This window comes from Phasianus colchicus, chromosome Z, assembly GCF_987193195.1.
Source record: "Phasianus colchicus chromosome Z, bPhaCol1.hap1.1, whole genome shotgun sequence".
Lineage (NCBI taxonomy): Eukaryota > Metazoa > Chordata > Aves > Galliformes > Phasianidae > Phasianus > Phasianus colchicus.
The window spans coordinates 33,006,389-33,026,341 of NC_143476.1; the positions used below are offsets into that span (position 1 = coordinate 33,006,389).

The 19,953-nt window shown below is 34.6% G+C and overlaps 1 protein-coding gene across 4 annotated transcripts in view; it reads right to left on the bottom strand.

Moving 5' to 3' along the window:
• XRCC4 (X-ray repair cross complementing 4) overlaps window positions 1-19,953 on the bottom strand; it is a 174,110-nt gene that overhangs the window by 56,252 nt on the left and 97,905 nt on the right. For all 4 annotated transcript variants that reach the window (XM_090130891.1, XM_090130894.1, XM_090130893.1 and 1 more), the window contains exon 7: window positions 6,247-6,391. In XM_090130891.1, coding sequence (XP_089987017.1) covers window positions 6,247-6,391 — 145 coding nt within the window. The remainder of the gene's footprint in view (window positions 1-6,246; window positions 6,392-19,953) is intronic.

Here is a 19,953-nt window from a genome sequence, read left to right on the forward strand (position 1 = left end):
AGATCTGAGACAGTTCAGCCTTGAGAAAGAAGGCTGAGAGGGATCAATGTGTATAAATATCTGAAGAGTGAGTGTCAAGGGGATGGGGGCCAGGTTCTTTTAGAGTTGATGAGCAACAGAACAAGGGGCAGCAGGGGCAAACTGGAACAAGGAAAGTCCTGTCTGAACCTGCAGAAAAACTGCACTGCGAGGGTGGCAGGGCACAGATTGCCCAGAGTGCTTGTGTAGTCTCCTTCTCTGGAGATGTTCAAGACCTGTCCAGTCACTTTCCTGTGTCACTTACTGTAGCCAACTTGCTTGAGCAAGATAGTCAGACTAGATCCTCCAGAGGTCCTTTCTAATCCCCACAATTCTGTGATTCTCCACAGAAATTATTCCTGTTCTTCTTAAGTAAGGAAATACTAAACATGAGTGAAACCCATAAAGAACTTAATTCAGCTACTTGAAATATTTCTTATTTAATTGACACATTTGATTCTCAAATAAACTTGACTGTTGACTTCTGAAATATTTCTTAACCTCTTTATATTGCAACCTAAATGATTTAATTATCAAAACCTTTCTAAACACCACATTTCATAAATTTATGTTGATAGCAAAGAGCTCATCAGTCCAGTCCAGAGGCACTACAGTAATGCATCTGTGCTTACACTGGTGATGATAGTCCTTTTTCTCACCATGCAAAGCTCTGCCAGTTCTTTCCAAATATATCAAATAAATACACTTACTGTATAAAAAAGTGGCAGGTCAACATGTACTATCAGAAAGATCTTTTCTTTACCGTTGGCAACTGTGGTGTTAACTTTATACTCCCCTTGGACCATGGGAGGTTATGGTATCGCTTTCAGTGGGAACTAAATTTCATTTGGTTAAATCTTTACTGGAAAAAATTACTTCACATGTGAGACAGTAATACTGATGTCTATGTGTAACCCTCTGGGAAAGCCAAATTCCACGACAAATCTATGTTTTTGCTACCTGAATCATAGGTGGTGGCAAACCACATTTTAAATAAACTGTATGTTAGAACTTAAAAATGTGACCCTTAAACAATAACTCACACAAACGCAGAGAGGATTTCATGGGGATTCCTGGCAAACCACAGGCTCTGAGTGCTTTTAGAGGGGAAGGAGGTTATCAAAAGAAAGACAAATCTAGCTTCTTTCAGTGGTATAATATAAAGCTGAAAGTTTTGTTGTTGGTGATTTTTTTTTTTTTTCAAATAAATTATAGTATGGAGACTACAAAAATCTTTCAAAAATGCAGAAAGAGACAAGAGTATGAAAAGGAAAAAAAAAAACAACTTGTTTATCATTAACAGGTAAAAACTATGCAGCTGATCCTACACACAATTACATGCGTGACTAACTTTAATAGACCCTCAAGTCAAGCACAAGCCCTGAACGTGAAGACCGTAACAATCTTATTTAAAAACTCAAAGTAAGAATGTCATTCTCACTTCAGCCTCCCCCAGTGTAGCAGCTGATGGCAATTCAGGTGGCACAAAATATCCTCGGCAGCTCAAGGCACTTTCAAGCACCCCACCAGCATTCTGTCCTGCATCTGAAGTTATCTTTACTTTCTTGACTCACTTTGTAGTGAAGGTACATAATTCCTTCTGTTATCCACTTGCAAAATCTGATTATGATGTTTTCTTTCACAAAGATCTTTCTGAGAACTTCTAAATATATGATGATCACCTCAAGCTCTCTGAATAAGAAGTATTTGTATGTAAAAGAAGAAAGACTTAATGTACTGGTGGCAACAGCCTTCTCAAATTCAGTGGGTTAATGGCTACAACAAAATATTTCAGAAAAATCAAACAAACTGAAGGTAAGGGAATGCATCTCTTTTCTTTGATGTAAATGTAGGCCTGACTGCAATAGTCATTCAGTGTTGTCAATCAAAGCGAGAACGGCATGAGCAGCAATCAAATTTAAATACATTTGGAAGAACACAGAATAAAAAAATAAGAAATTTTCTGTCTTATCCAGTAAAAGTTTCCCTCTAGAACAAACCTATGTATGAATGAGGACTATATACTTAGATCCTTCGGTAGAAAACATAACAGATGAAAAATTGAAAAGTTTTTCTTATTTCTGCTTTATTTTTGTTTTAGACTACAGACTCCGGCACTGACTCTGAGTGCCTGAGTTCCACTGCACTCTATTAGCTCAGATAAGACAAATTTTTAAAAGCATTCTCTATCTAATGACTAAGCTTAGTTTATAACATTTCATAACTTTTTTTTTTTTTTGGTCATCATCTTCAGTAAGTATTATGTTTAAACAAATAGGCTCTAACATTTCTAGCAAAATTATTTTAGGAATAATCAGCTATAGGAAGGATTCAAGCTGTATACTTAAGCCTTTATATTACATGGATATTCTGCATAGCTAGTTGTGTTATTCATATGCAGTCCCCTGAGAGATTTGGGTATTGCATCAATAAGCGTAACTTCTAAATGTGAATTGGGATTGCTTTTATTAATTTTTCTCCTCCAAGTATAAAATGCAAATTATGAAAAGTAGAATTTGCATCTTAACTTGCCTTACATATTATCTCTGCTTAGCACCTTAGGAAATTGCCAGATATTAAGTTACAGTCAAAGCTTCACAAATGCCATCACAATTAACTGGAATAAGCATAATTTTATTTTACTTCCTGACTCAATCATGCTATGAACTGTAAGAATCATCCTTTGTCGCATTTTAAAACGCATAAATTGTGAGCTATAGTTTGACTCCTATCAACTATAAGTAATGTCTGTTTGCCTAAAGATGCAATTGCTTTCATGATATCTCAGATTGGAAATCAACCCACTATAAAGACAGATAAGTCTGCATCTCAGCAGTTCAGTGGCTGACTATTTATGCTGCATTTATACTTCATCCTGAAGACATAATTATCTCAGCAAATAATTTAACATTAATTTAGCAAATCTTGTGGCACAAATCCTAGCTCAGTTCTCTGATGATCTTGTGGCTACACTACTTTCACTAAGCTTCTTATTATCCAAGTTTCCTTAAAAATTTTATTTAAGCCTTGAATAAACTGTCAAAGCAATAATAGATGTGCATATAGACAAATACAATTCAACTCCTTTTTCTGCCACTGTACCCACACACAAAGTGTGAGAGAGACAGTGCTCCTTTTGCCCTAATTCCTACGTTAAACAATTTTTATTTGCATTCTTTTCAGAGTTCTTGGTCATATCTAAGTATATGTTTTCATTCCATAAGACTAAATAATTGCCACGTACCTAGCCTCAGAATCCATATATCTAAAATATTTGTGGAAACAGAATCCTGTCATTTGTCATGACTTTGTGTTTACTTAAGATGCTTTTAATTTTAAGCATAAATGGTACTTTCTTTGCAGACTTAACAATCCTAGAAGGAATAAATAAAATCTAAGTTATAATTCCTGTTATGCGATTCCATGATGACTGTTTTGGAAAACACTACAATTAAAAAAAGAAAGAAAAAAAAAAAAAGATTTTTTTTTCAAGAAGTATGTAGTAAACCCTCATATTTGATTTGGAACGACAAAAAGAATATAAGACAATCTAATTCTGCAAAGAGGTATTTTTTTTTCTCATTTACGGTTTTGTATCAACTGAGTTATGATCTAATAATATAAAGGCAACATTATGCACTTAACGTTTGCTTTGTAACTGCTCTTTCATTGCCTAGCAAATATGAAGCAAGCACCAGTGATGTCAGAAAAAACTTGCACAGAAATCACAACTAAATAAGCTTTAGTTTGTTAAAGCTAGAACTGTGGGATATGATTTTATCAGATAGCACCTTAACGTATTTACATCGCAGGTAAAGAATCAAGTCCTCCTGCAGGTCTGTGCAGGAGAGTTCAGAAACATGGACTCAGTCATGCATTTGTGAAGGTGATTACAATCTGTCATTTGATCCTTCCGCCTTGCATGTCATGCTTCCAAGATTTGTGCATCTTTCATGTTTGTGATGGAACATTTCCAAAGGTGAAGGAGTTAACTTTTCCTCTTCAAAACAGACTGGAGTGGTCTGCTTAGATTCATAATTTTTCACTAAGTGACACAATACTAGAAAACATTTGGGGCAAGACCTCAATGTACCACAGCTTGAGATAAAACCTTTCATGTCACGAAAGATCTGGCCATCTGTGAGTAAAAATTACAGAAGAAGCTTCATAAAAGTAGACATCTGTACTTACAAACTGGATTACAACAGTTCCCTACTACTGACAGGCTGAAGAGAAGTAAGAGTTATTAGCCAAGGAAATTGGTTGAACACTTGATTAGCAGCCAGCAAAAGACATAAGATAAAGTTCAAAAACCAAAAACTGAACATAGACATTGAGAAAAATAATCAGCTTACTTTTGTAATTTTCCTGGTAAACAAAGGAAATCTAGTAATTTCTCATTAAATAAAAGTCAAGCACTATCTCTGTATTTTTAATTAAATGAAAGACTCAAAAATATATTTTAGTATTGAGTGATACTATGTTTGATTTCCCAGTCTCTGAGGGATCAGAAAGAAGCATATGGATTTTTATCATTGGAAAAACCTTTGTAAAAGGTATGTCACAAGCCAAAACTGAAACCTGGAGCGCAAAGCAGTTGTTTACAATACAGTTCACATATAATAAATGCAAAAGAAAAGCAGAAACAGAGACCTGGTAGAACGAATCTTTTTTTTAACTAAGCTCTACAAGATGACTAATCATGTGGTAGCCAGCTCTTCAGATTCAGCTTTGACTTGATTTCCTTGATTTTGCAAGCATATTAGAAATGCTCTACACTGTATGAAAAATCTAATGCTGCTCTAAAATTTGCCTAACTTAAAGGAATTAAAACAAAAACATTGATATCATGTCAGTCCTTCCCCGGGGCACAGGACTCAGAGGATTACTCAGCCCAAGGCATTTTTGTTCTCCTTTGTGATCATTTGCCTCTGTATGTTTTCCTTCCACAATCAATACTAAAAAGAGTGAAATTGTATTTCAGGCAAAGACAGCCAGACTCTCAAAATCAAACTGTCTGACTGCATACAATTGGCAAAGAGTGTAGCTCCTTGTAACATACAAGATTCTAACAGCACAGAAGTCTAGAATTTGATATTTTTCTAGACTGTTCTAAAAACTAATATTCTTTTACTAATAAAACAGAACCTTAACTTTAAATATCCATTGCCAGCATCAAGTTACAATCTTTTAAGTAAAAATAAGATCATTCTCTTGCTGATTTAAACAGAAATCTTTGCTAATCATGGGAAATGCAGTCTATCTGTGTCTATGTCTGTTTAAAGAGTTCATTACACACTGCATATTACAGATAAAAGGGTGAAATAATAATTTTCAAGACTAACTTACCATAGATTTTAAAAATTATCCATTTTTGAAGAAAATACTATCAATCAAAGAGTGGCTCTGAGGTAATTCTATGTATAAACCGCATTCATGTCATGTAAAAATATCTCCACGTGTTAAGAGTGACATAGAAACAAAAATATTTTTACCAAGTGTTATAATAAAATCTGAATTGTGTTGAAGATTGATTTTTTTTTTTTAATCCCAAGTGATCTTATTTTTGAAAGAAGTCTATCTGGGTCTATTAAAGATAGTACTGTGAATTTATTTCCACAGAAATTATAAAGACAATATTACAGGATCACTGAGGTTGGATGACACCTCTGGAGATTCTCTAGCCCAATCTCATTTCTCAGAGCAAACTCAACAAGAACAGGTTGCCCAGAATGATGCCTGGTTAGATATGGATTCCTTCCACAGACAGAGACTCCACAACCACTCCAAGCTACCTATTCCTCTGTTTGACCATCTTCAATGTGAAGAAAGACAATCCTAATTCCCACAACACAACTTAGTTCAAGATTCCTAGCTTAGTTTGACAATCTAAGTGAATTTTTCTGTGACTCCAGGGTTACTGGTAATCCACAAAATACCATTTTTTGTAGGCCTCAATCTGTTTGCTTAAAATTATCTAAGTCATTTAAATGTATCTTATAATCATCACTTCAGAGATGTTCCATATGGAATAATTCCTTGGGCCTGACTACATTTAATCATTCACATCTATTCAAAGCTGCCCTGAATTTGTGTAAATAACTACAGAAGAATGCCACAAAACATTAATTAGGTACCCTGAATATTACGAAACTGCACAAGAAAACACAAAAAGAACAAACATTTATAGAAATAGTAACACCTCAGTACATTTTGAAAATGACTTACTTTTCCTTTGCTAGCATTTCTGTCTCATAAGTTGCTATCTTAGCTTCTGTCCCAGCAGGATTTATTGTTCTTTGTCTCCTCTTTCGTCTTGGAGCAGTACTGATGACATCAGGACTACCCAGTAGGGAATCTCTTCGTTCTGGTGCTGCCAAAAGGAAAAAGAACAAAGTTGACCAAAGTCCTGAAGATAAAATACTAAAGGAGAATTCTTAAACTATTTTTTAAAATTATTAAAATCATATATTTCTAAAATGGACTCCAATTTGATAGCAATTGCTGTCAAAACAAAGTGATTATATAAATGGAAATTCATTAAGACCAAATTCAAATTAGAAAGATGAGCTTCCTTTGATACCTTTGTGTAATCACTGCAGAGTAAGATTAGCAAGTTTGGACTACAAACATACTGCTAGTCTCCTGATGCCTCCGTTTAGATTCCCAGGTGTCCCACAAAGATACTGTATAGATCTCAGTTTCACCAACTTGAAGTTAGTCTTTGTAATCTACAAATTAATTGAGGAAGACATGCATACAGAATGGGAAGAAAGAAGATTGGATGTTTCGCGTACTGTATGGTTTTGTTCAGAATCACAAAACTGGACAATGCACAATCAGAATGGAAGAACATCATAGAATTTTTGATAACCATTAGATTAAGTCCTTGACCTTTGTAGTCAAGTACTGTGTTTTGCTATATAGTGGTCATTCAGCTACCACAGACCACCAACCTATAAATCTTTAGGGGTTCTGCTTTTCCACCCTGTAGTCAGAGTGGACAGCCTGGTGTATGTACACAGAGGCAAAAAATCACCCAGGTGGAGCAAACCAGTACATAAAAGTACTGGTACATAACTTTTATTCTAGTCATCAACACTTGCTAAAGTGCTTTTATTTGGTATGCTTGCTTTAAAAATAAAATCTTTAATTATTTTGAAATTTAAAGATAATGACATCCAGAGAAGCACACATTTCAACTGAAATATATCAAACAATAATGTAGTGACTGAGGCCAATGCTATTATGGTAACTTTCATGATTATTACTTTCTGTGTGTTTTAGGAAGGTTTAATCTTTACATGAGTGAAAGCCACCATAATTTGAGATTCTGTATTGAAGTCTTCTACTGAAAGTAAACAGTGGTTTCTAATTTTCATTCCTTTCAAATTTGTTATTCAGCACTACTGAAACTGAAAGAGGCAGAAAATATTCAATAAATATTTTTTGTATTTCTCAAAAAATGGTGTTTCTATGAATTTTGCTAAATGAAACATGCTTAGGCATCGGAAACTCCTTGCTTTTGCCAGCAGGAACTATATGCTATACAGACTTACAGATCGTTGTAGAGTGACAATAAGCATAAGGTGACATATTTCCAAAGTACAAGATAAGTAATGAGTTTCAAAGTTCAGTACAGACAAGGTATGCTGTCTACAATAAATGTTGAAAAAGGTTAAGCTACAACCTAATCCTTTCCACTAATCTTTTACTAGCTATGCATACTTTTCCAGTGCTGTTAAAAACATGTTCATGGCTGTTAGTTACTATTTAGTTATTAGTTACTTACAGCATGCTCAGTATAGTGTACCAAATACGTATACTATCTCATATATTGCAGTTTCAGTTCCTAAAGTCAGTCTCTTCTTAATTAAATACATAAAATAGTTTACAGGGAAAAATCGTGCATACATCAACAAATTCAAATAATTTAGTTATCACAGCTTATATCTTTCCTTGTTGCTGTTTTCCTCTCAGACTCTGTTTTGTTAAAAAGTAGATAAAAAAAATTAACTGTACATGCAAAACTAACACAGTACTGATGTTAAATAATGCCTTTGTACTTCTAATTATGTAATAGATAATGGTGCTCTGTAGACAGGCACTCATGCTCAGGATTGCCTAATATTTGCATTCTTCAACTCTCTCACTGATTTTCATGTAAAGAAAATGAAAGAAAAATGTCAGTCTTTGCTGTAAAATGCATTTATTTCCCAAATTCATGTTGGGAATGCAATCTCATGAAGAGTAGAAGATTGGCTCATGCATAAGCATTCACCACCACAGGCTTCTTTGTTTTTTTTTGCTGTATTTTGTTTTTTAAGCCAAGCTACCTCTATGGTCAGAACCGCTAATAGAAAGATGACATACACTTGAAGCTTAAAGTATCACACATTATCATAAGACTTTAAAAACATACCCACTAGTGCTGCCCAGAAGTGAATGCCATTAAGGGCTTCATTTATAGTACTTGACTAAAGGCCAAAGAAAGCTTCAGAAAAATCTTATTTATTACTTGACACAAAAGCATTTGGAATAATGAGATACATCTTGAATATAAACCTAGTTTTTCGTTCTGAAATCTTTTTTCTTTCTGTCTAAACTTCAACACTATTTTAAAGAATTAAAGATCCTTTACTTCTTACTACTAGTTTTCTTACTTTGAAATTATACAGTTGAATATGAATTATTATTATACACCTGAGAAAACCTGTATCAATTTCTATACAGGAACAAGTGCTGTATGATGAAAGTCAGTTAATAAATCCCATAAAACAACAAATGTTGACCAAGAAAAGGAAATGTTCCAAATATAGCATAAATCTTGAAGGTGAATAGTCAAAAGCAGACAGACTGACATGATAGTAATAAGGGGAAAGACCTTAAGCATTAAAAGAATATTTGTGCAAAGGTTTAAGATTTCAAATAAAAAAGTTTTCTATATTCTTCACTGTCATTTTGAAGAGTGCCATTTGACAGACTGAGGGAGCTTAAAAAAAAAAAAAAAGAAAAGGATACTGAAAACAGAAAATACATCTCCCATGATGCAGAAAAAACACCAGTACTCGCTCCTAGAGAGTCAAGAGGCTTGGTTTGCAGAACTGTGCACCCATACAGAACAGTTCTGGCCAGCCCACACTCCATGCTGTAAACCTGGCTCCACCTGCAGAACTGCTTGCCTCAGCCAGCACAGAGCAAAATCTTTGCAGCACTGAACCTGCTAGCAACTAGATGGTGCAGACAACCCAGTTAGCTGCCAGCACAGAGGCCATGTCTGAAAATGTACAGAGAGGAACAACTTTCTACTTTTTCCCACTAATTAAAATAATTAGAAGTAAGCTTCATGTGCTATTTTCACATTTTTGGGAAACTGTCAGAAAAGAATAAGCATCTCATATCTGAACTAGATCTCTATAGATACTATGTAATTAATACTATATACTATATAATAGATTACTATAAATACTACAAATAGTTTTGGACTGCTGTCGTCTCTGGTTCAATAAGGGAGACTAAGCTTGCATTTTTTTCCTGTAAAAGGGATGTTTAAAATGGCTGAGTGAAGCTCAGTCTAGGTCTGTAATATCATAACAAAAACCTCACAGAAAAACAAAAATGGTAACTTTATCTAGATACATACTTTGAAGGAAAAGTAAATGAGTTGCTAAAGCACTAGTTGATGAGACACCATGACTCTTGAAAACCAAAGGCATTTAGAGATGAAAATGTGTAGCTTAGTTAAAGATAGATAGTCCAGTTGTATTTTAAGATATTTATTATCTCTCAGGCTCTTGCATTTCTTTATATTGCTATGCAAAAGTGATCTGTCAAAACAAAACCAAAAAAACTTCCAATCTATTACATTTACCTATTAACTCAGAAAAAAAGCACCAACTCACCTTCATTCTTTGTACATCATCACCTGTAATGAAAATTCTACAGCTCAGATATGTCTAATTGCTCACAACAGTACTGAACTCACATAAGAAAGTAGAATCCAGCCCTTCTTTGATTACAAGTTCTACTCTCATTAAAGGACTAAAAACAATACTGAAAGCTTGGTTACATGGGAAAAGGTGAGCAGAATTTCAGCAGAAACATTTTACATTTGAGCAATCTATTTGCCTATAAGGATTTAGCTTCATGTATGCAAAAATATATTCTGAACTCCTGCAAGAAAGTAAGAAGTTGTCATTTATAAGAGTTCAGACATAAGAAACACAGTCATGGACATAACTTTCATGGATATAACTTTCATGGACATAATCTCCTATCACTTTACTCTATTAGATTATACTCAAGATGTAAGAATGGATCTCCAAACTTTAAGACTTCATTTAATTCATTCATGTCACCCAAAACATCTGTTTGCACTGCTATGCATGCTTAGCTAAACTGCTCCTCGTAGTTTCAGATTAAAATCATTCTAATTGTATCTTGAAAATCATCTATTGCTGACTTTTAATGCAACACAGATGAAAGCAGAATCTGTTTCTTTCTATTTACTGTTGAAGATCTTTCTATTTACTGTTGAAGATGACAACAGTGTTCTCATTTAGTTTTTCTTATTGTCTTCTTGCTTCAAAAATACTGGTTTTGATGATCTTAAATACTACTGTTTTTTTTTTTTCACTTGGTAAAATTGTTTTTTGTTTTAATGTATGTACCCCTCAGCCTGCTGAATTACATTAGAATGAATGGGAAATATCTTTTGCAAACAGAGCCTTACAGTCATAAAACCTCACCTGGGAATTAGTTCCCAGGCTTATAGAACTGCACTGATTTTAAGTTAACCAGTCACTCCAGAAATAGGGAACACTGAATAATAAAATATATTTAAACAGCCTACTGCCATCAGCTTTATGTTATTGAATTATCAGGACATATGACCATAATTCCAAAACCAATTAACAGTGTCAAATGAGTTCAAGGAAAATATACATTTCTGGCATGGCCCACTAAATAAAACTTATTTAGTACATTAACTTGCTTTGCTAACAATAACTGATTTGAAGTTAGAAAAAAGCTTTTCTATCTGGATTGGGATGGACAGGAAGAATTAGCAAAGGATATGGACACTTCATCTTCAAGAAAAGAATGATCTTTTATTTAAATCATACAGATGTTATACACAGCATTACAAAAGTCTGCCAGTTTTAAATTCTCTTATGAATGAAAATTTATCCAGTTCATTTTCCTTCAGAGTAAAAAGGCTCATTCCTTCAGGGTACTAAGGACTTACAAGTAGTTATTAAAATTTCTTCACATTACCAGACATTAATGCTGCCATTGGTCTCTAAGTTCTTCTCAGAGTCCCCCTGTTAATGGAACAGAATTTCCTTCTTGAATTCCACCTAAATGCAGGTAGCATCTGGTGATCAACCAGACTTTCAAACCCTGCTGTCTCTCTTCAACACAGCAGATGAAATTACTCAAAATCAGTCCCTTGATTGAAGATCCTGATATTTTCTTTATGACATTTATTTTAGAAAGCTACCTACAGCAATTAATGCTTCTTCTCCTGCCCTAGCGCAGTGTTGGCAGCAGATAAACTGGCCTGAAAGCAGAAGAATTCTCACAAAACAGCCATTGAAAGCATGCTAGGTCTGTGTGTGACAGCTGCTACCCAAACCACCAAATAAAATTTAAAAAAAAAGCAGAAAGGGAGCAAAACTCATCACTTTAATCCTTGACTATAGTGTAATTATGTGGTTTCTCAATCTCACCCTAATTCCCAAAGGATCACCATAGCTGATAATAATTAGCATCTCTTTGACATTCTCAGCAGAGAGTCTCCTAAATGAATGGGTATTGAAATGAATGTGTCTGACTGATGTAGGCAATTCCTATAAAGTAGGATTAAGTCATTTCTGACAGGCAATTTAGGAAATACTACTTCTACCTATGCTAAAATTATCCTTTATGACACACGCATTTTGGACATAATTTTCACAAGGAATAGATCATATAGGTCACACAAAGATCCAAAATTACAGACTGATATTTATGGTTTGTACATATGCTTCACTGAAAGTAACAGGAACATGTCACTATTTCAATTTTATGAAAGTAGAAAGAATCATTCTCCAGCATTTTTTTGCTCTACTTTATATTTCATTCTTTGTATAAATTTGGCTATAATGCACCGTAATCCTCTGGGGCCTAAAGGCTGTTAAGCCTGCAGTTCTATAAATTCTCTGTCAGTCAGTTATTAACATTTATTTTTACAAAGAATATCTCCATGGGAAGTGTTTATGAAGACACATTTTAAAACAACTTCAGCAAAAAGTTTAGATCCAGCTATACAAAATTTATAAATTGTATCCAGCTCAGTACGGAAGTTTACATTTCACCCTGCTAGACTGTATTACCAGTGACAACACATACCAAGTCCTCTGCAAAGCATGTACTCTTGCTCATGTCACCCTCTCTTAAAATCTTTTTTTCTTTTACAGTTTAAATGTTTTTTTAATTAAAAAATATTATTTCAAACCTGTAGGGAAACTTCTCATGTTTTAATAAAAATCTGGTTGACATATGGTTTACTTCTCAATGCTTATTTGTCTAAGACTTCTCAACCATTACTAGCTCACATTGTCTTGAAACTAGATGACAAAAAAATCATGCTAAATTCTACAAGCAAATAAAAATTTTGGCTGGGGTGAAAGAGTCTTTTTCATATATCAGAATATGAGAGGGCAAAAAAGGAATGAGCTTTCATAAATACTGAAGAATCTGAAATAGCTCATTAATTTTAATAATCAAAATCACAATCGCTAATAGAAAGTTTTCTTTTAAGAACATTTTGATATGGGATATTTTAATGGATCATATGTACTTTAATAGAAGAAAGATTCATTTTCAATTATCCTGAAAAATATATGTTGCTACAAATACTGTAGTATATCATAATTCTAAGAAAGTCACTCGTTTTATACACCGTCAGAGGTTATGATCTATCAGTGATGTAGAGTTCTTGAAAGTCCCTATACACAGCCTATGAAAATGTCTACAGCTCCTACATAGCAGTACTTCACTTAAAATGTAACAATGAAAGATTTATAATATCCTTAAAAATCCTCTGAAATGAGTCACAGGTAGATGCTTAATTAAGAAATTGTGAAAGCTAAGAGACTGCTTTTGCATTATCTGAAGCCTACAAACGATTAAGTTGCTTTCCCTGCTTTATTTTTTCTGGGTGCTTGAGAGAATCAATGGCACTGCTGATGACTCAGATGCTGTTGTGGTTTCTGACTGGCCACAGGCAGTTCGGTAAAGAGTAAGGCTGCTCAGCAACAGCATGCTCCAGACTTTCAGTATTCCTCTGGAACTCCAGATTTATTATGTGCAGTTTTAGAAATGTTTTTCCATCTCTTGCCCTCAAATCATTTTGAAATCTGTACTGATGCTGCCTGGTGAAGCTCATTTCTATTCCATGCTTGGATGTACAGTCATCTAGCATGCCAGCGCATCCCAGCTCAGGCAAGAGCATTAAAAAAGTCTTCATGTGTAAAGGCTTTGATGAGCTCACTGTCCCTGGTGTGACTATTCACTGCAGTCATTCTCTGGAGTCCCTGGATGTCCTATTTGGATCATCTGTACCACCCAGGGTGGAGGTAGGAAGCTTCTGAATAGCATTCCCAGGAGATATTAAAAAACAACAGGTCAACTAAATGAAACAACAAATCAGATAGATGGAAGAATTAAAAACAAGAAGCTAAGAAAAGCTTTGGAAAAAATGTCTGAGCTGTGATCTTTCAGTTCAATGTGATGTAATTGAAGGCCAGTGTAATTTCTCACTATGCACGTAAAACATACACATCTTGACTGAAATTCCACCCAACACTGGCGTCACTGTTGCTCTACTAAATGTTTCTGTTGTCTACAGTTAATGCTGCCAAGTTCACTCAGATGAGCCTAGCCCTGGCACTGACAGCGTTGAGCTTCCAAACATCACCTCTGAGGTTATCCTGTAAGTCAGACAGTACGTCTTACTGTGCCAAACCCCTAGCTAAATGCAACTACACATTTGAAAGCTGGTCCAACAGAAGAGTTTGAATTACAGGTCGTTATATTGCTTGTTTACCAACTTTAGATCAGTAACAGACTTCTTTGTTAAGAGATCACCCTACTAACCTTTATGCATAATGGTAATCTGTAATGCTATTTAGGATATGTGTGTAAAATACAGCTGGTTTAGAAGATCATCATCTTTACACACTGTTCTTTATTCACAGAGGAATCACAATGCTAGAGATATCTATCTACTGGGTACTGAAGGCAGTCTTTGAAAAACAAAATGCAAACTAAGGTCATAACCTCCATAATGACCTGAAGTTGCACCACAGTGCTTTGAAATAGTTGGAGCTTAGAATTCCATGCCATGGAAATGCCTTCTTTTGCCATTAAACAATTTTTGAGGAAATCAGTACAACTCAAGGGAAGCTACAAGCTGTAATTATATATATATATATATATATATATATATATATTCAGTTCAGAAGCTATTTTGCCACTTGTGGTACACGTAGCACGACATAGCAACATAAATAATGTGTGGTTCTACCTGTTCCATTTGAGAGACAAGATGGATTTCAAGCTTCAAAGTCATTTACTCTAAGAGTTTATACCAAAAGTGACACAAGCACTATGTCTCTTCATAAAGATATGCTTTTAATCTTGGGACCCCAACTAGTAGCGATAGTAGAAGTGTTCCCACATGCAAACATACATAATTAATGATTGGATAAAGCATAATCATTCAAAATTTTATCTTCAGAGGAGTATTGAAAAGTATTGAAAGTAGCCAAAGATGCTTATATACTTAATATGTATCGAATATATAAAAATTACTAACGTGCATTTTACATCTAATTCCCCACTTTTACCACTTTTACTTCTATCTATGCTCACGGCAACTAAAAGTCACAATTGCAATCAGCTGTTTTGGAATTAATATAAGTTTATCTAATTTGATCAAGCCCTGGGAAGCATTTGTTACTGATTACATGCTGATGCTCAAGTCATCTTTGGTTACCTTCAGACAATCTCAAATCCCCAACATCTACAGTATTCTGGTGTCCCATACTGCAAAGAGGTTTCTAAGAATCATAATTATTCACTGTACAGAGATTGCATTGCAAACAGGAGGACAAGGAATCTCTTCTCAATCTTACCAATACCTTGATGAAAATTGATGATTCAGTCCCTTGCATGTAAACTACAAGAATGTTTACTTGATTTTGTAAAATACCTTGCCACTGAGAAATAAGGAACATAAAAGGCTGATCCAAAGGATGGAGACACCTCTATAAACACCGAAGCAGATAAGAGGTTGTATTATTGTAGCCACTTCCTGGTAATTCCAGTAAAGCACAAAGATGTGCTCTCCTTGATTTAGGTTGTGTGGTATGGAGGCATCTGACTGACATAGCATGCCAACATAGACAGCATAGTCAGCAGAAGGTGAGAGCTGTGTGTGGGGAGATGAGAAAGGGCAGGAAGGCTGGAAGCTGAGTCCTCTGTGGAAGAATCGGTGAGTTCTGGAGCAGGAAGGCATAACAATCTGGCCAGTTTGGTGAAAAGTCACTCAGTCATGAATAGACTTCGGATCTAATGGCCCAGTGAGCCGCTCCAATGGCCATCAAGATTCTTCAGCATGAAAAAATGTTGTGATAATCTACCTATCAATAACAACAGAAAGGAGCTGAAAGAATTAAGTCTAACTAACATAAATCAAACAGTACTGTTGACAGGATTAAAGGTCATGCCAGTACTACAAACAGTGAAATTAAGAAGAAGAAAAAAACCAATCTCATGAAGATGAAACTGCCTGAAGTACTCAGTGTCTTGAATAATGAACTGAAATGCTGGGAAGTTAGATATAAATCCACAAGACATTATCATAAAAACCTGTGCTTTGCTTTAGCACACTCTTCAGTGATGACTACTGAAAATTTTCAGTGAAGCCTCTAAGATTTGGTACTGCTTTCTTTTCTATCTTTTCACCTTTCCTTTTTTTCACTTCAGTAAATTTTGAGAGACAGAATGAGTGTACTGAGGTGAATGATAAAAGGTCCCAAGCCCAGAAAGTGACTACACAAGGCTCCTGGCAGAATTACAGCAAGACTCCAAAACCCTTTCTCCTGAAAGATTATTTCACGAGAAGTTGGTGATTTTTCTAAAAATCTTGCTGCAGAAGTGATTTCTAGAATATTTATATCATGCAATTTTGTATAAACATACCTTTTGTCTAAATTTAATAAACTTATTTCTATTGTATATATATTTTCTTGTTGTACAATCAGTAGATACACTTCCAAGTTCTCACAAATTTTTTAATGTTTGCTATGAAACAAGAAACCTGACCTGAGATGCCAAATGTCATTCACCAAGAAAAAAGTTCTATTTACAATACTGTCTTCCTAGAACCATTTATTTCTATTGAAATAAACATACAACCCCCACTAAATCAAAGAAATACCAAGAATATTACCTAGAAATTGCTGTTAGTTAGCTGCTTTTTTCATACACTGTTCCTAAAAGGCTTTTCATGCTGTGAATTTAAAGACGGCATTTAAGATGTCATTATGGCATATCTTTATATACAGCTGCCATTAAGGTTTTATAATGGATTCAGAAATGATGAACATAGAAGGCGCACGTGTCTCAGTCAGACATGACATTAACATTTTTATGGCAGATGCACTGGTACAATTTCAATCAACATCACAAGATAATTTTGCCATGGAAAATGCTACCGATAATTTTGGCTACTCTAAGAGGTTCTGAGAATATATTTAAACAAATCTAAAGATCTCAATCAGTACCTTGAGAGCAGCAATACATTAATATTTATTGTAAAACTGAGCAGTGCTTTTGGAACCTGACAAAGATGTTTTAAAACATTAATGTATAGCTAACAAACATTAATCAATTAACATGTTTTAATCAGAATAAAATAGGCTGGTTTAACTCACCACAACTTCTATTTATATTTAGAAGCTTTTAAACACTTAAAACACAGTCTTTAAGACACACACATGGCACAAATTTAAATTTTATTCATCATTTATTTCACTATGAATGGATTATAATACTTACTGTTGGACTCAGGACATTCTGACCCAGGCTGTTTTTCTTTATTTATTCTCTGGACATTGGCAAAGCTTTACTGATTTGGCTGGACTGCACATGAATGCAAAGGTTACCATTAACAGATCCACAGCTGGGATGTAGTCAAAAAGGAGCGCATCTTCACACTTCATGAACTTGTTGACCAAATACATTCTTGTTGACAAGTGGAAAGATATTCAGGGAAATGTTAAAGGGCAATGATAGTGGAAGACTATGGCAAATAGCTTTTCCCCACGTTGGTCAGACAATTCAGATACATGGTCAGGATGCAAGGCAAAGTAATTGTGTGGTATTATCTTAAATCACTACAGACTCACTATAGAAAACTGGCTGTTATCTACTAACTCTGAGATGGTCTTTCCATATGGCAAAAACTCCACACTAAAGCAGAAGAAATAGGATCCTGCCCTGAGCTCTGTTAGTTACATGTATCCTTCCCTGGTAGTCAGCAGGGCCAAGAGAGACCATGCAAATTCTTTATTAAGATGGCAATGACAGATTGTTGATTACCTTGTACAGTAAACCTAGTTGATAATACAAAACTGTGTTCAAGTCTAGGAAACAAGTAGTTTTCTCCTAATGAAGAATCCTTCTGCTAAATCTATCTGATACTCGCACCAGCCTTTTGCAGCATGCAGCAACAAGAGAAATTATTCAATGGCAGCTTGTATTGGCAAAGCTCAAGTCAATTCCTTACTATTCCCACAGTAAGCAGTGATTCTAAAAAAAATGGATATATAGGGAAAACATATTATTGCTTAGTGTTTCAGGAAAACTCAAAAAACCTACAGAGAAAAAGAAAAGATTCTTCTATATTAAATACATTTTGAAATGTCATTATACTAAGAAATTCTTGCGCTTCTTTGCCACCAAAAATTGATTTAAATTTTTAAATCCTGTTTAGATCTGAACACTTCCAGACACTGCTCCTAGCAGCCACTCTAATAATAAGGAGGTTTCATTATGAAAAGTAATACAGTCACTGTAACTAAAGAGAGCTTGGAGAAAACACGATTTACATAAATGATCCTTTTCCCACTGAAATACTGAGGTTATCAGAAGAGCAATACAGACAATCAGTGAAGGATGGGAACCAAATAAATCTCCACTATATAAAGAAAAAAATGGGATGCATGTAGATCTTTCAGACTAAATGCAAAAAAACCCAACCAAACAAAAAAAAAAACAGATATTATTTCCTTTAAGAGGAAAATTACCTTTGATCAGCCAAGAAACAAAAGAGGTGAGGAAAAGGCAGTATGGCAGCTCTACCTTATGAGATAGCTGAAAAGGCATCCAAAAATCAATTCAGAAATAGCAATGCAGATAACCATAGGTTCTAAAATCTCCTTCTGAAGACACAGGAATAAATAACACACATACTGCATCAGATTAAGAAAAAAAATAATCAAAATGTTAGAAACAGTGGACAATTTACACTGACAAACTGATCTAGGCTAAAGAATTTTTTTTTCCTTTGACACCCTGCTACACGGAGAACAAAGAGACAAATCACCATGTTATAAGTCAGATACTAACCTACAGCAATTAAATACAAGAGTTGCTGTTTTCAAATAAGGAATGCTGGTGGGTAATTTCTAGCAAAATTTACTTACAGTATTAGAAATCATGCATGACTTTATAATGACATTTTCTGAAGTAAAAAGAAAAAAAGAAAAACATGTTTTGGGCTACAAAGATTTATAAAATTAGGTTCACAAACAGTTGTATCAGGATGAGGTCACTAGTTTAAGTGGCTGATATGTAGGATGACAGGAAGCCATAAAAAGATTCTTTAAGCAGAAAATTACTATACTAGTATCTTGTCAAAGGGGAAAAAAAAAAAAAAAAAAAAGGGAAACTTAAAACAGAGAAGAATCTTGGAAATCATTTTTTTTCTCACATTACAGACTGTAGCTTGCGATTATTCCAGCCATCATGAGTACTACATTATCTAATAGTATGATTATTGGAAATGATAGCATTGATATTATTTAATGTTAGATTTCTTGCCTTTAACTAATGTTATTTTCAACCATCTTAATACTTGTCTAAGTGTTGTTTAAGAACCTAGATTTTCTTTAAATGCAATAGATTAATCATTATTTGATTGGTATAGTTCACTTGAAAAAAGAAATCACTGATTCCAAATCAGACATTTAGAAGTGTTTTCTTTCCCTGTGTGCTCACATTTAACCAATGAAGTCTTTACAGTACTGCCTTCAGTCCAACACTCACTGATTCTGGCTGTTATTCTGGCAGCAATCTTCCCAGATAACCAGCTTTGATTAGATTCATGGAGCAGAATACTATGCATAAGAGCAAATAATCAGAATACAGTTCAAAAGCGCAGGAAGATTCATCTAATCCCTGCCCATGCATACCCTGTTGTGAACAAGACTCTCTTTGTTGATCAAGAAAAAACACATTAGAACATCCAGGACTGAGTATAAAACACTAATGTGAATAACAGCTGTTAAGATGACTAACACTTTTATTACATATTCAGAATTGAACACTCTGGACAGAAACTAAGCCAGAATAAACCAGAATAGCCCCTCTGGAAGTTAATGGATCTATAATGAATCACATCAATTGAGAATTCAGTATATTATTCCGAGATGGTTTGCTGGGGAAATACACAAAACAAACAAATAAAACAAGGCTAATTGTCTGTGCCATGCACGAGCATAGGATTTTAAATTTTATATCCTGAAAAGACAGATGAATAATGATTATCTGACAAATAACTGGAATACCTCTTGACCTTTTTTTTTCTTTCTTTCTTTCTTTTTT